Source organism: Numida meleagris, chromosome 6 (assembly GCF_002078875.1).
Source record: "Numida meleagris isolate 19003 breed g44 Domestic line chromosome 6, NumMel1.0, whole genome shotgun sequence".
NCBI classification, from domain to species: Eukaryota; Metazoa; Chordata; class Aves; order Galliformes; family Numididae; genus Numida; species Numida meleagris.
This window is the reverse complement of record NC_034414.1, coordinates 4,318,582-4,333,933: the sequence shown is the minus strand read 5'-3', so window position 1 is coordinate 4,333,933 and position 15,352 is coordinate 4,318,582. Positions and strand designations below refer to the sequence as shown.

Here is a 15,352-nt window from a genome sequence, read left to right as displayed (position 1 = left end):
AGTAACACAGGTTCTTCTCAGCAAAAAAATGAAAATAATATTTTAGCCTGTCATGTTAATAATTGAAATTTGCTTGGAAGCTCTAAATTTAGCCCCATTAATTATGATTTGCTTACTTCTAACTTAGGTAAATGTAAACAGTACTTGTACTAACTTCTAAGAAGATTGTTTTTCCTCCATATTATATTGTGACAATTGCTTGCATTTTTCCAGCTGTTTCCCCGTGCTCCAGTGGTTACCTTCTTGACTGCAAACTGTGAATAGCCAGTCTGGAATATTTACATTACTTATACTCATGTTTGTTAAGTATGTACCTATCATGTCACTTGCTCATGTCCTTTGTAACCTAAATAATCCAAATAATCCTGATTATGTTTCTTACTTTAGTTGTCTCTTCACTTTGTGGTAATTCTGATTATCCTCCTTGGGATATTTTCTACTTCAGTTTGCTTATTTGATATGAAGTGAAAATGAACCCAGTATGAGATGTTCTGCAACATTATCATTCTGACTTATCTCTAACACTGACTAATTTCTGCAGACGATGTTAACCCTTATACTGTGGATATATTCACCTTAAATGCCCACCCTGACAGTTCATGGGTCTATGAATGACAGCCAGAATGTAGTGGTTTTTTTTCTGAATCAGGCCCTTAGTTTGCATAAAATGGCATAGGGCTAACAAAGCTGGGATTATGCCATGAATATTTCAGTGATCTATGAACTCAGCTGCCTAGCAAACAGACAGAATAAGCTACCTTTGACATTAGAGGGGAGCACTGATTCTCAAGTGCCGGTCTTAGGCTGAACGTGCTTCATGAGAGAATTGCTTAAAACCAATCCTATCCAATAACAGTCTGTGGCCAGAAGCCATGGTACGGCAGCTCTATTTGTCTCTTTAAAAATTTGATGAAAACAAGTTATTTTCTTTCATATGTGTACAAGGGAGGAGGGGGATGTGTCTGTGTGCCCTTCATACTAAATCCTATTACAAGCCTTTCATGAAACATTAATATGTAAAAGCTGACCTCCCGCCATCTAATCTAGTATAATAAGGGCTTGGATACATTATTAATTTTTGTCACACATCTGAGCCCCCCTTTTATCAACCAAAACCCCCATCCAAATCCCTTGTTGCATCATTATATTGTGAAAACAGCTTCATCATTCATGACAGAAAAATGGAAGGACCCTGAGCCATATGGCAGAGGGAGCAGCAGTACCAGCCACCCTGAGATGGTCCCCTAGTCCCCTCTTTGAAGTAACTGGTGCTTAAAAGACCCTGCAATGCAGTAGGGTGACAAAATCATCTTATTTTGGGGTTTTTTTTTGTGGTTTTTCTTTGTGCAAAATTGCCTGCACTGCCTGGAAACAGACGAACCTGACACCAGTGCCTGGGATTGTAGCCCAGTTAAATCTGCAGGATTTTTATCTGAATGTGAGAGGTGGAGTTGGCAAGTACAACTTAAGGGTTATCTCTTACAGTACGAGGTCATCTCATGTCTTCAGAAGTTCAGAATTTGGCTCCAGTCTAACCATTGCATGGTTATCCACCGTAAAACCACAACATATTATTTCTACCTAATGTAGAATGTAAAGATATCTGGTTCTTTCCCGTTTCAGTTTGTGTTTTATGTTTGTTGTCATTAAGACTGAGTTAAGGAGAAATACTATGATTTCAGTGACACGTTCATGACACTCTGAAAATCTTTGGGACTGAGATGAAATGCTCTGACATACAGTTGTCTGAAATATCACCCAGTTTATTCATGGAAATAATCCTATTGGATTATGTGCTGGGTGCAAGGATTTAGCCCTTAATAACAAGATGAATGGCACTTGAAAAAGAAGAATTTGAAGAGAAAGATAGACTTATGTTTTTTCATTCAGACTGTAGTGTGACGATGATGAAGAGTTCAACAGAGATGAGAGATGATTGAGTTGTGGAGAAATTTAGTGTGGTTCTGTAATGATGATCCTTAATGTGAATAGTGCCAGGATTTGTGTTTTAACAGATAGTGAGATATACAAGTCATTATCATGGAATTATTAGGTAACTCGTTATATTAAAAAAAAAAATTGTCATTCTATTTTGCTTCCTTTAGGTCTTTGAGTAACAGGGTTCTGATGTTCAAGTATATACAAATGAGTTAAAATAATCAGCCAGCTTTGCTTTACCAAAAAAGTCTATGATTATTACAGATCTATTTTTAAAACACTATTTAGCATATGCCATCAAAGACTATATTTATATTGTAAATATCTAATTGCTCACTTGTGAATGACTTCCCAAGCATATACAACCGAACAGTGACCCATTAACTTCAGTGAATTGTTCCTGAATTACAAAGTATATACTTAACCTGTTACTTCAAAAATAATTGTGGAAATATTGCCACAACATTATAATGCTTTTGTGAGGACAGTGGTTTTACACATTTCCAGTGTGCTTTTAAATTATTTTTAAAGGGTACAGCAGAAGTTAAAATATAACTGTATTTAAATCCTCCTTTAAATGAGGGGGTGAAAAACAGCCCAGTTTGGTGCCTTTCTGTATACACATGACAGCACAGCAGGAAGCTTATTCACAGGCAGCTGCAGCTTTGTATTACATGAATGCAGAAAAGGAAATTTTAGTTTAAATAAAATGATTGTTTTTCTATATTAATGACAAAAAAAAAATAATAATAATGATGCCAAGGCCAAGATTATCGCCATACTGGAAATGTTTCTTCAGAATAGCTAAAATACAGTTCTCAAAATAGGAATCCAGCACCCAAAGGAGAAACATCCAGTGTAACATTTCCCAGTAGTGACTGGTTGTTATTTTCAATACTTATGCTTTTTATACCCTCATTTATCTGGCTTCTACTTACTGATTCTTGTTATATCTTCCCGTCTTTACATCTTCTGAAAACACATTTATACCCAGCATTTTTTTCTAGTAGAGCTATTTGCATATTTTATAATCAAATTACCTCCAAATACTGTTTTTGATGTACTGGTAAACTGAATACGTAGTTCTATTATTTCTTTCACTATATGACATTATATTCTTTTAACTAATTTTGTGACTCTCCTGTATCCCATTTCTGATTTTTTTATACTCATATTAATACTCTTTTACCCAAATTACTTGCCACAATCCATAGTAATTTCCATTGACCTAAATACACTGACCATTCTAAATACAGAAAAATACATACCCCACGATTACATTGACTTCCTTACAAGAGGATCATATAGAACAGCTTAAAATCCCACTCAGCATCACAGCTTTTGGTGCTTTCCCACTCCCTCATCTTACTTTGCATTTGAGCCTAATATATATAATTTTGAACAAAAAAAGAGTTTACCAAGTGATCTTTAATATGTCACCTGTTTGCTTGATCCATTTTTTTTTTTTTTACCATGAGCTTATCAGCATTTCTGCATATTCCTGAAATGGCTGGTGAAATGTGTACATAACAGTAGGTCTGGTTTAAGGACTACTCAGCACTATCATAACTGTAGTTAAATTGTTGAACAATAGTTGCACATTAATCTTCATAGTCAACCAGTGTGACTAGTATTGCTAGTTCAGCTACAGGCACTCACTTGGCTGTGAAAAACACAAAAAGAAGGGGCTCCATCACACCATGTGGTGACTTGGGCAAATATCCCAGTAACCTGGCATCTCTATACAGTATACAGGCAGACAAAAGCATATTCTGGGAGTGATAAAATACACCTGGGATTTTAAGTGCCTCCTAAACACACTTGCTTAGTTTAACAGCATCAATCATCCTGAGGAATCTCAAAGGCAAGAAAAACTGCACCAGTTTCCAGACTATATACTGACACTGCTCTCAGAGCTTCAGAACATCCAGATCTGTTTGCAATATGGTTGTTAAAATACTACAAAAGAATGATCATTAAATTGCAGTTCTCAGTTTCTTGTAATGATATTGCATCCCTGGAATTGTTTTAAAACATTTAAGCATCTTGACCATCATGTTCTGTTTAAATCAGATTTTGAAAATTAAATTTGAAGACTACCAAAATACGACTTTCTTTTCTTTCCCTTTCATAAGATTTCAGCCACTGGTAATTATTCCTTTTTTTTTACATTTATTAAGAAGAGGCAAAGTCTGATTAACCTCAGCTAAAGTTATTTTAATGACCTAAGTAGAAATTAAGACTTACTGTGTTTAGAAGACTGACAACATTTCATAACATTTCTGTTCACATGACATAGTAATTGTATAATGATAGCCCCTCTGGTGAGAGCCATTGTCATGCTGACATTCAAACCTGTAGTTTAAAAGCATTAAAATAAGACTTTTTTGTGCTCTTAAATGGCATTAACTGGCATTATGAGTAAAAGCTCAGCTAATTGCATAGTGTGGATATATTGTATTAGTGCGTAACAGTTGAGTATTAGTGCATAACCGTTGAGTGTACATATCTCCTTGCACTTATCAAGGAAAAATACCGAAAAACAAAGCAAATGTAACTTGGGTCCTTCTTCATGAAAACCCCACTCAAATTACTGAAAATTCAGTGTGACTTTAGTAAAAAAAAATATAGCACTGAATCCCCAATAATCTCCAAAAACATACTATCAATTTTTATTGATTCTTTTGGGAGAAAGCTTTGATATTACTAACCAGAGTGCATTGTAACCAGCAAGCACTTATATTACTTTGGACTTGTTCATCTGTTTTTGGCCCTTCTGTCTCAAAAGCTTTGAATCATAGCTGTTTTTTCTTCTTGATGAAGACATTTGTGTAAACATCTCTGAAGAAACTATTAATTCTACTCCCATTGTAGAGCGAGCTGAGGAGAAGAGAATTGTACTGTAAAGTTGTACATAAATTCAGGTATGAGAAACAATCTAGATAAGTTGTGAACTTGGATGCCTTTGTGACAAGATACTTTATCTGTAAACTACTGGAGCACATCTCAGTACTCTTTGCTATCATTGTGTAATGCTTAAATGATGGCAGGATTCATTGTTGATTCTCTTTGAGAAAAGATACCAGTGAAATAAATCCTACATGTGGGGCTCCACACTGCACCTCCTTTGTCCCTCCAGCCTACTGTGAGTGGTTGCACCGTTGTTCTGTACCAGTATCATCCAGATGCAAGTCATCCTCTGCAAGAAGAGATCTCTAGCCTTGTAGCAAAAGGGAATCCTCTGCTATTTTCACACATTACTGAAGGGATACAATTTTAAAGCTTCACTAATTGCAAATGAGGGCTCACCTGAGGCCCAATCCATGTCTTTTGAAGAATTATGTTTCTTGCAATGTGCTGAATGTTCACTCTATGGAAGTCAACAAAGGTTGACAGGAGCACTGACCTGGGATTGTTCAGTCTGAAGAAGAGGAAGTTCAGGGAAGGCCTTACAGTTCTCTACAACTACCTGAAAGGAGTTGTGATGAGATGCAAGTCAGCCTCTTCTTCCTCATAATTAGTGATAGAACTAGAGGGAATGGCCTCAAGTTGCCCCAGGGGAGGATCAGGTTGGATATTAGGAAAAATTTCTTCTCTGGAAGAGTGGTCAGGCACTGGAGTGGGCTGCCCGGGGAGGTGGTTGAATCACTGTCCCCAGAAATGTTCAAGAAACATGTAGATGTTGTACTAAGAGACGTGGTTTAGTGGGGAAATATTGGTGGCAAGTGGACAGTTGAACTAGATGATCTTGGAGGTCTTTTCCAACCTTGGTGATTCTATGATTCTAAGTGCTGCTGACCACTGGCAAAGTAAGTGCTCAGGAGAGGTATTTCTGAAAGCTCTCTGCAGTTTTCAAAGGTAGCTTTATTTGATCATGGTTCATTGATTTTTGTTCTAAAGCAGTGTAAAACTGTATTTTAAATAAAATGTTTTCCAAAGTGTTGGGCTGAAAAGACTATCACAAAATTATCAGTGATGAATATTAATTGAGACCAAAGCTGTCAAAAGCAATTTTCTGAGAAACTCCATTTACTACTTAAAAATCTGTAAATCACTATGTGCATTGTGTCAGAAGTAATGGGAATCTCTGCGTGATAAGAGCAAAGCAGAACAGAATAACTACACAGTAGGAGCCTTGAGTTCTACAGTTAGCGTAGAATCTTGGTAAAAATGCTACCCATTGACAGGCTCCATTGTAAAAATAAATAAATAAATAAATAATATATATACTCATTAGAGAGTTCAGAGCTCAGTGTTGCTAATTCTTGATTGGCAGTAAGCATTTTAAAATAAGGGTGGAATCAAAATAAATGGCCTCAGTCCAGCTTGAAATTAATGCGTGTAGAAAGGTTTACCTGATAACCCATGGAAGAAATTACCCTCCTGTGGTATGTCTTAATGACGCTTTCAAGTTATATCAACCCAATCTCTATAATTGGTTGCTAGACTGAATCTTAATGTCAAGCAGACTCAGTCCTGTGCACTTTGCTACCACGTCAACAAGTGAAACTCACAAAGCACACCTTAACCCTCTTCCCAGTTTTCATCCTTGACACTCTTGACACTTGGGAATCAGTTTTTCATTCACGCTATCATCTTTTTGATACAATAATTATCTTTTTCACTCTCAGGGAATGAATTATTCTCCCTCTAGAAAAAATTTGATTTTTCGTCAACTAAAGGCTGTTTCTCATAAACTGTCTTGAATTTAGTGATGCTATAGTAGAGATTTTTTATTTTATTTTTATGCGGAGGATACTTGAATTTAGGTTTTCTGAATCAATTCAAACTTGCTCTGAATGCAAAGGAAACCGTTGATGTCACAAAGATATTCAGTTCTGCTTAAAATAATAATAAAAAAAATTACTTGGCTCTCATCCACCATAGTTTGCAGGGAGTGGTTGAGGCTGTAGAATATGCAAAACAACCAAGAATTTTATAGCTTATATTCTAATGGAACTTTAGGCACTCTGACTTTTTCTGATGGGTTTCTTGGAAAGGGTATAGACATCAAGCTTTGCACCTTATTTTGGGTGTCACATAACCCTACAGCCATCCCTTTCATTTCAAGCTGAATATACAGATGTCAAAATCTGTAGCATTCAGGAACTAATGTGGAGTTCAGACTCCTTGATGTGTTGTTGTTCCAGCCACTACATCTAACAGTCCAAGGCTCTGTTCTATGCCGTTGTTTATCTGCAAACTAAATAAGAGTTACAAACACTATCAATATTTGACTGTTTGCAATTACTAGCAGGCATGTCATGGCCAGTTCCTTTAATCTTTGATTTACACGGTTATTTGCCTTTCGTTGTTGTTCCAGAAGCTTCCACGGTGCTAATAACTGAGCACGAACCTATGAAAAATTGAGTTAAAATATGTCCAGATTAACTATTGGAACTGTTCTACATTTATTGATGTAAGTGTAAATTTTCAGAAAGAGGAGGAAAAGTTAACCGACCTGGGTCAGGTAGGGTGTTTAAACTACTGAGCTTTCTTGGGAATGTCCGTGCTATTGTCTTGTAAATCTTTGTAGCTGCGCCACTTTAAATCTGTGTTGATTCAAATTACTGACGTTACTCGGGCAAATAAGGACAGGCTTTTGTTTCTCTGAGTTACATTCGGCTGTCTTCACTCACGTCAGACTTCCATTGATCCTGAGGAGCTTTAGACTCTGCAAAGCTGCAAAAAAGCTCCAAGAAGGAACCTTTTAGGCAGCTGTTAATTGTTGTTTGAAATAGCCTTTTTAGATTTCTGAGCTATTATCAAAAAGATGGCACCTGTAAACTGACAGACAGTGCATATCCCACTTCAACGTATGCTGCGTTCTGGGTGTGTTTACCAAAGGAGTATTATCTCGGTTACAGAGGATCTGTCCATTAGTAAATGATCTTTATTTTTAATGTAGATATCTGTCTAAAAGGTATTCACCCTGGAGAGAGTATCTTTGCTCCCCGCTTTCTCAAACAAATACAAGCCAGCTATCTTCCCAGGCAAAGTGGGAAGCCTATGCCTACCTTTGATGTTGCACGCTTCCGAGGAGAGATAGTGCTGATTTTAGTATCCATTTGCACTTAGTTTGTTATGGTTTTGCAGAGTGGCACTAGGACCTTTGGTGTTTCGCCAAACGATGAGCCTGTGGCATTAAGTATGGATGTGAAAGCCTCATGTGTCCTGAATACTCAGCGGATCTAATTAACAGGTAGAATCGCGCCCTGGGTGCTTGAAAAATGGCCAGACACCATAGAAACCAGTCCTTAAGTCCCCGCACCATCTGCACTTTCTTTCATTGTGCAAGTCTCATTGAAATGTGTTTTTTCACCATTCTAAGTTCATTTGTGTTAATGGAAAATTCCTGCCGATGGTTTTCTTTTTCACGGGAAAAAAATTAAATCATAACATTCTATCGTGGGGCAATGGGAAAAAAAAATCTCTTAGGCCTTATGGAAATAATGAATCTTTGAACTTGCCTCTGAATAGCGCTGCCGCAACCTCCCCAAGCTAATTTGAACGAGAAAAGAACCAAACTCCGAAATCCCTAGCGAAACCAGCGGGCTGTTAGGAGGGAGCGTGGAAACAGCCACTTCTCCAGATTTTCTACTCGCCTTCCTTCCTTCTTAGAGCTCCTGCATCCGACCCGGGCCGGGTGGAGGGTTTGTGGCGCCGCCCTGGGCCGGGAGCGCGGAGCTGAGCTCCGAGGTAGGAGCCGCCCGCCCGTCGCCCCCCCTTGTCTGCCCCCGTGCACGAACCTGGGGAGATTTAGGCCGCCGTTACCTGTTGGCTGCCAGTCGGGACGAGATATACCCTCCGGGGATTTGGGTGATTATGTAGCCCCAGAAAAATGAGCCGTGGATCATGCCAACTGTCTCAGGATCCCAGTTAAACTTCGCTTTCTTCCAGAGCAAAGGACCGGGAGAGAAGGAAAGAAAGAGAAGAGGAAGGCTGTAATCGTGCCAGGTTAAAGAAAGTGCCCGCAGGAGCTTCACCACGCCGGCTGAGGTGGGGTCTGAGGCCGGCAGTGGCACTCGGCAGCCTGGACAGGGAGCTCCCGAAGCCCCCCTTGGTGCCGGCTCACCGGCCGCCCCCCGGATGGATGTGCAGCAGAACCGTGCCCCCCCCGGGCTGCCCCCGGCTCCGTCCAGCGGGCTCTCAAGGCTGACCATGGGCTTGGCGTTCCCACCTGGGTGCTTAAAGCGTCTTAAAGCGTCGCATCACTTCCCGCCCACTGCGCTCTAAGCCACTTTAACACGAGTCTTGGCATTTAACGCCTTTTCAACGCAAATTATTTCATCCTGTTTTTAACAAACATTCCTGCCCAACCTCCTCGCCTCCGTTTCATCCTCTTGCAGTCGTTTATTCGGTGTCTTCCTTTCCCTGTGTTTATTTTACGAGATATCTGCGTTTTCCTACGTGGTGTGCGAAAGGAAAACAAATCTGCCCGCTCATTCTAGCGCAAAATGGCTTTGCGCTGGGAACTGCAATTGAAAAATAGAAATAATTGGCAGAAATGATTCCTCTTTCCCCAGCGAAGGTCCCGTGTTACCACGGGTGGCGGCGGGGCGGGCAGAGCCGAGGGGCGGCACGGGAGCATCCCTGCGGCGGGGGAGCGCCGCAGAGCCAGCAGAGCCCGAGCCGCCTGCGCTGAGGTGCCTGGCCTGAGGCTGGGAACTGCACCGAGAGGGCATGGGAGTTACGAGGGAACGGTTCCCACCTCTTTAATAATTTTTCCTCCTCGGTGTATGGTGCTGTTATTGACCATGTCCACGATGGCCACTCCCAAGTTACATCGGATCCCGAAGGAAATGCAGAATCCCAGTCCACTCATGATGGCAATGATGTACCTCCGGGGCAGCCCGAAGCAGGTACAGTCGCAAAGCGGGGCTTTCTTCTCGGGCACTTCCATGGGCTTCCCATCTTCCGTCAGCTCGATGGTGTCCCCGGGCTTCTGCCTCTTCTCTAGGACTCTGACCAACACAAGAAGGGAAAGTCAAACCCGGCCGCCCCACTGCCTGAATGCACAGCCACCTCGGGTAGCTGAAGGCTTAAGTTCATCGCTCCCCCCGCCCCTTCGTCTTGCTTTGGCTTGCTTTGGGTGTTTACTCCTTGTTTTCCGTTCACCTTCAGCTGTTCTTTAGCTGTGACCTGTGGGAGTCACGATTAGTCATACCTAACCTCCCCCCCCCCCCCCCCCCCCCCCCGCCCCTCGTCAGCTCGCCGCAGAAACCCAGGGAGGAGCTCTAGCTGAGAATTGCTCATCTATCATTAAAGACTTCTGCTTAAATATGTAGGACGTATTAAGAAGACATCATCTGTAGCCACTGCAGAGGCGCCATGTTGGGTAGCCCAAGAGGTAGAGCACGGAAACTAGAACAGTCTTCTGGAGAAGGTTTTATTCTCCTACTGCTGTACTAGAAACACCAAGGGAAATGAGCTTGGTATGCGTTTTGCTTCTGGTTTGGGAACAATAGAAATAGTAATAGAAAGGGTGGGGCGGCGGTATTGCTATTTATTTTCGGTTTGCAAAATGGCTGTCACATGCAGTGGAAGAAAAACCATGTCTGTCTTTGGAGAAGTCTTGGTAAAGATCGCATCTGCTCAGCTACGCTTTGCGAGCGTGCGATTGCTTTCACCTTCCCAACTCAGCTCTAAGCTCGATCTCACCTTCCGCGCTGCCTTGGTTTTACACGGGAATCCTATCTCCGAGAAATCAATGCACAGGAATCTGGAGGGTGCTGACCATTTGAAGCTATGGCGAATCAACAGAAAAAATACCGAATAATGCCCTTCCCTCCTTCCTCCCCCATCCCCCCTATAAAAAATAAAATTAAATAAAAATCCCAACCCCGTAATCAATGAAAGCTCACTTAGCAAGTTCTATCTCTTCTTTGGTGGAAATATTTAAAAATACTGTGTGGATAATAAAAAAAAAAAACCGGATGTATCAAGCTGATGCTCCACGTTGAATCTCTAAACCTTCTCTTGCAACCAGAAAGATATTCGAAAGACAGAAATTTAATCTAATCGCTTTCATCCTAGCTCCGTTCTCCCGAGGAGAGAACGCGTGACCATCTCCCGACGCTGGGCTCTCTCCTGCCACTGCCCTAACCCCCGATTCAGGAGTGTCTTCTCACCTCCGAAATTCTCCTCGCAGAAGCTGCTCTTTGAGGTTAACTCACCCGGCTAATGGGGCGCTAACAATTAGCAGAATCAGGCTCTGATTGTTGTCTGTGCTTTGGAGCAAACGGAGAGGCTTTCTCCCATAGTTACTCAGTTAAAATCCTCGGGATTTTTAGTTACCGGGAGAATTATTTCCATGCTTTAATACTGCATAATTTCTTATAGTCTTAAAGTTGCGAATACAGTAAAATAACGTGTTTTTATGTCAAAAATTCGTTTGTGCGAATAAAAAGATGCACGAGTGTCTTCCCACTAAACGGGATTGTCTTCCGGAAGACGCTAACACATAAGGGACATGAAAAGTATTTTTCCTAGAACCGGGAAAAAAATAGTTCAATCATGTTGGAGAAAAAAAAGAAAAAGGTAACTGGATCATTTGTTAATTAATGGGAGAGTTCAAAGGGAGTTTTGCTGGAAAATACAAATGCTTTCTCCATTACTCACTGTACGTCAATACAAAAAGCAGTAGAAACGGTCATTTCATTTATGTTTTGTGGAGTCTCTTAGGAAAAATAATAAGTTTATTTTCTTAACAACATTTATAAGCAATTGCTCTGGATTATCAGTTATTCCTTTTTATTTTTCCTCGCAGTTTAAGATGACTTAAATATAATGATAAAATGCAGGTTATTTACTACGTTGTTGTTGGCTCTGGATTTGTTTTTTTTTGCTTTTCAAAACTGTACTCTTCCTACTACAATGAAAATTTCACTTTTGTCTTATCACTTCAGCAGTAATTCCCCTTCTCTGAAAATGGCAGCAGAAGTTGTGACTCATGCTGTGGAAAAGCCTGTGCTTGTGCCCAATACTGCCGCATAGGCATGGAAAAAAGACTTTTACGTGACCTACAGTAGACAGATAAATCCGCAGTTAGCTTTAATCTGTAACTTGAAACAACGCTGGGATAATTGTTGGCAGAGATTCAAAATACATTGGAATTTCACAGACTATTCTCAAACGTCCTAGAGGTCACTAAAGTCACTAGATTGGATGGAGGACAATGTGTCAACTTTAGTACGTGCCCTTTTTTGATATGCGTGGATTTGTGTCTGTTTTCTATGTATACAGAGCTTGAAGATGGTAGAAATGTGTACACACAGAAATATCCTGGGATGCCTATGCATTTAGCAGTTGTATATTACTTATAAGACATGTGAATGCTTCTCAGTGCAGAGGGATAAATAATTAAACACATCCCTCTATACGTTTCAGTGTCAGAATTAAAAAAAAAAAATCGTTCGGGCATCAATTATTTATACATGTCCGTGTTTATCTTCCTCTGACGACGAGTTACACAAGGGACAAGACTAATCGAAACTCGGAAAGATTATTATTATTATTTAATTATTGGTGAAAGCAGCGATAAAGGTCTTGTGAACACGTTTCAAAATTAATACAAAATAAAGACACGGGAAGCTGCTCTCTGCTGATTATGGTTTCAAGATGGGATCTTGATTTTGTGCGAGAAAGATGGGGTAATCTTTGGCTACATATTTACTAGCAGCATCTACGAATCAGATAAAGAAGTTATGAGGGTGCCATATTGAGAAGCTCCAGCACTAGTTTCCAGTATCCAGATTATACCGGCGATATATAAACAGCTCCCAGCCCCTCCACCACTAACCTCCACAAAGCACTCCTATTCGACCTCCATCAGCAGCTCACGGTTAACAAAAGCTTTCAATTGTTTCTAGGAACTAGGGTTCTCTAATAGATTTCAGTCTTACCTGTAGAGTTGACCAAGAGATTTTCCAGCAAAATTCTTCAATCCCTCCTTGCCAGGGGTCAAAATCCTTTGTTTTACCGACTCCATTCCTGCAGTGATGCTCGCTGGATTCTGCTCTGTTCTGGATAGGGCACTGCTACGAGCAACGATGGTTCATATTGGTTTAATCTCTTAACTTTTTTCCGTCATTAAATGGCTATCAGTGCACCTCAGAGTAAAGGGAGAGTGAGAGAAAGCGTGCGCGCGTGTTTGAGAGGGGGAGAGACGGCGTGCAGAGCCGGGGGGGGAGAGGGCGAGGGTGAGGGAGCGCGCCTGTGTGCAGCAGCAAGCGGGAGGCTGAGCGCTGCAGGCAGCCCCCGGCTTTCCCGGCAGCGCGGAGCTGCGAGGCACGGTCAGAAAGTCTTCTCGGCCCCGCAGGCTTCAGTGGTCGCGGGCTCAGAAAGTGCCATGCCCGGCTGGGAGGGGACGGAGTGCCCCCGCGGGAGCGTTGTAGAGGAATCGCGGTTTGGTGCCGGAGGTTTCCCCGGCTGTAAAACGGAGGGGGAGGGGTGCGATTCGCCGCGGTAGGCACAGAGCAGCGCGCCCGAAGTTCCCCGCGCCCCGGAGCTAAATCGGTCGGAGGGTGAGAAGCGCCGATCCCCTCCGCGCTGCTGCCGTCCGCCCACCCGCGCAGGTCGCGCCCCAAGGCGGCGGCGGCGGAGAGGGGCGCCTCAGCGCGCCTCGCCTCTTTCAGCACCGCGGACAGCACCGCGTCCCGCCCGCTCCGCTCCCTTCAGCACCGCGGACAGCGCCCGGCCCGCCGCCGCCCGGCCCGCAGCGAGCAGCTCCGCAGAGCGGGGCCGGGGCGTGCCCTGGGCAGCCCCTCGATGGAGACTTGCTGCGCCACGGAGCGAGCGTCGCCGAGCGAGTCGTGGGGAGAAAGGACAGGGCCTTCTTGCAGTCAGCCGCTCTGCTGGGGAAAAGGGGCATTCGCTGCAAATAGTACCGCTCTTGCTATAAATAGCATCTATTCTAAAGGTGTATTTATCTCTCGATCCATATGGACTTGCACGGCTTATTTTATATCATATTTGAGGTAGCTTTCTCTTAAGCGCTTAATATTTTCGTATCTTTTTTGTCCTCTGCATTTGTGTGTTGTAGTATGCCTGTGTAACATTTATACCTGTTTGGCAATATTTATAGCACTGGAATGAGCTTGGAACATTCTGACAACAGAGTTACTTTCCTTTCCAGTATCTTGCTGCAATTTTCTGACTTTTATCATCTTGCAGTAGATCGTAGATACAAAACATTCTATTTCTTCCTTAGTCATATCCATTATATTTTTCTTAAGACTCGTGCTAATCTTAACGCCCCGTAGGTTTGTTGTTTACAAAAACAAACAAACACACAAAAACTTGTATTCTAAACAAATTCTTCTAAAATTATTAAGCTCTTTTACTTTCTTAACTGGTGATAAAATGTAAAGTTTGGCTTCCTGATGAAAAAGTGTGTTGTAGCTGCAGTATCCTAAAAGCAACTGCTCATTGGATTTATATAAACATTTGTTTCCAATCTTGCCCTCTGGTGTTGGGTTAGTGAAGTTTTACAGCAGCAGAACATGTTTATAAAAAAAGCTAAGTATTTCAATGCTGAAATTCCCATAATGACCGATGTGTAGATTTTCAGTATTTCTTTTAAAAGTTGTAAAAGGACCATGAAGTATTACAGTAGTAAAGAAATTAAAACTACATATCATTGAAGCATTGGTAATTAGCGTCACAACACAGTGCTGATTTCTATATTACAGTATGTACTGAATGTGGTTTTCAGCATAGGGCTCCATATAGAATCACCATTCCCACTGCACTGCTGAAAGGATTTTTCCCTGTACATGCAAGCCTGGACAGTTATATAAGCAAGTCTTCCCAGTGTTTCGTGGCTCCAGTGTGCCATTGCAGATGCTCAAAGGAAACCTGTATACTTAAAGGGGTGGCAGGAACATTTAGTAGAGAAGAAATGAGATTGGATTCCACAAAACAAGCCTTTATAAAAAGCGATGAGTGCTTTTTTTTTTGCAGAATTTGAGACTGTGAAATCTGCAGGGCAAGGGTGTTTTGTTTGTTTACACACTATGAGCAAGAAGAAGCTCTGGCCCTGTTTTAGAAAGCTCAGAAGTGACATAGTTTCTATGGCTCAACGTAGCAACAAGAATTAATATCAAAATCATAGCATTTAATAAGTAAACAATGACTGATTTGGGAAAGAGAAGTGATTTCTCATACCATATGAGCATGGATTTAAAGTCTAGATAAGACATTCCTGAATGTCTTATAAGAGTAAGTTATAAGTTACTCATAAATTGTGTAAGATATGCGTAATAGTGAATTACTGTGGGGTGACAAAACACTATTCTGAATAGGCTGCTGCTGTAAGCATTTAGAGTAGAAATTTTATGTCTATCACATGCTATATGCAGACACTCTTGAGCTACATCCTGACCAAACTCAGCTCTTTCTATTTCAGAGTGGG

The 15,352-nt window shown here is 41.5% G+C and overlaps 1 protein-coding gene across 1 annotated transcript in view; it reads right to left on the bottom strand.

Moving 5' to 3' along the window:
• Positions 1-13,573, bottom strand: part of SLC17A6 (solute carrier family 17 member 6) — a 33,109-nt gene extending 19,536 nt beyond the window's left edge. Inside the window, exons 1-3 of the mRNA XM_021401897.1 lie at positions 12,843-13,573; positions 9,650-9,902; positions 8,713-8,831 (exon numbers count right to left, since the gene is read on the bottom strand). Coding sequence (XP_021257572.1) covers positions 8,713-8,831; positions 9,650-9,902; positions 12,843-12,928 — 458 coding nt within the window. The 5' untranslated portion in view covers positions 12,929-13,573. The remainder of the gene's footprint in view (positions 1-8,712; positions 8,832-9,649; positions 9,903-12,842) is intronic.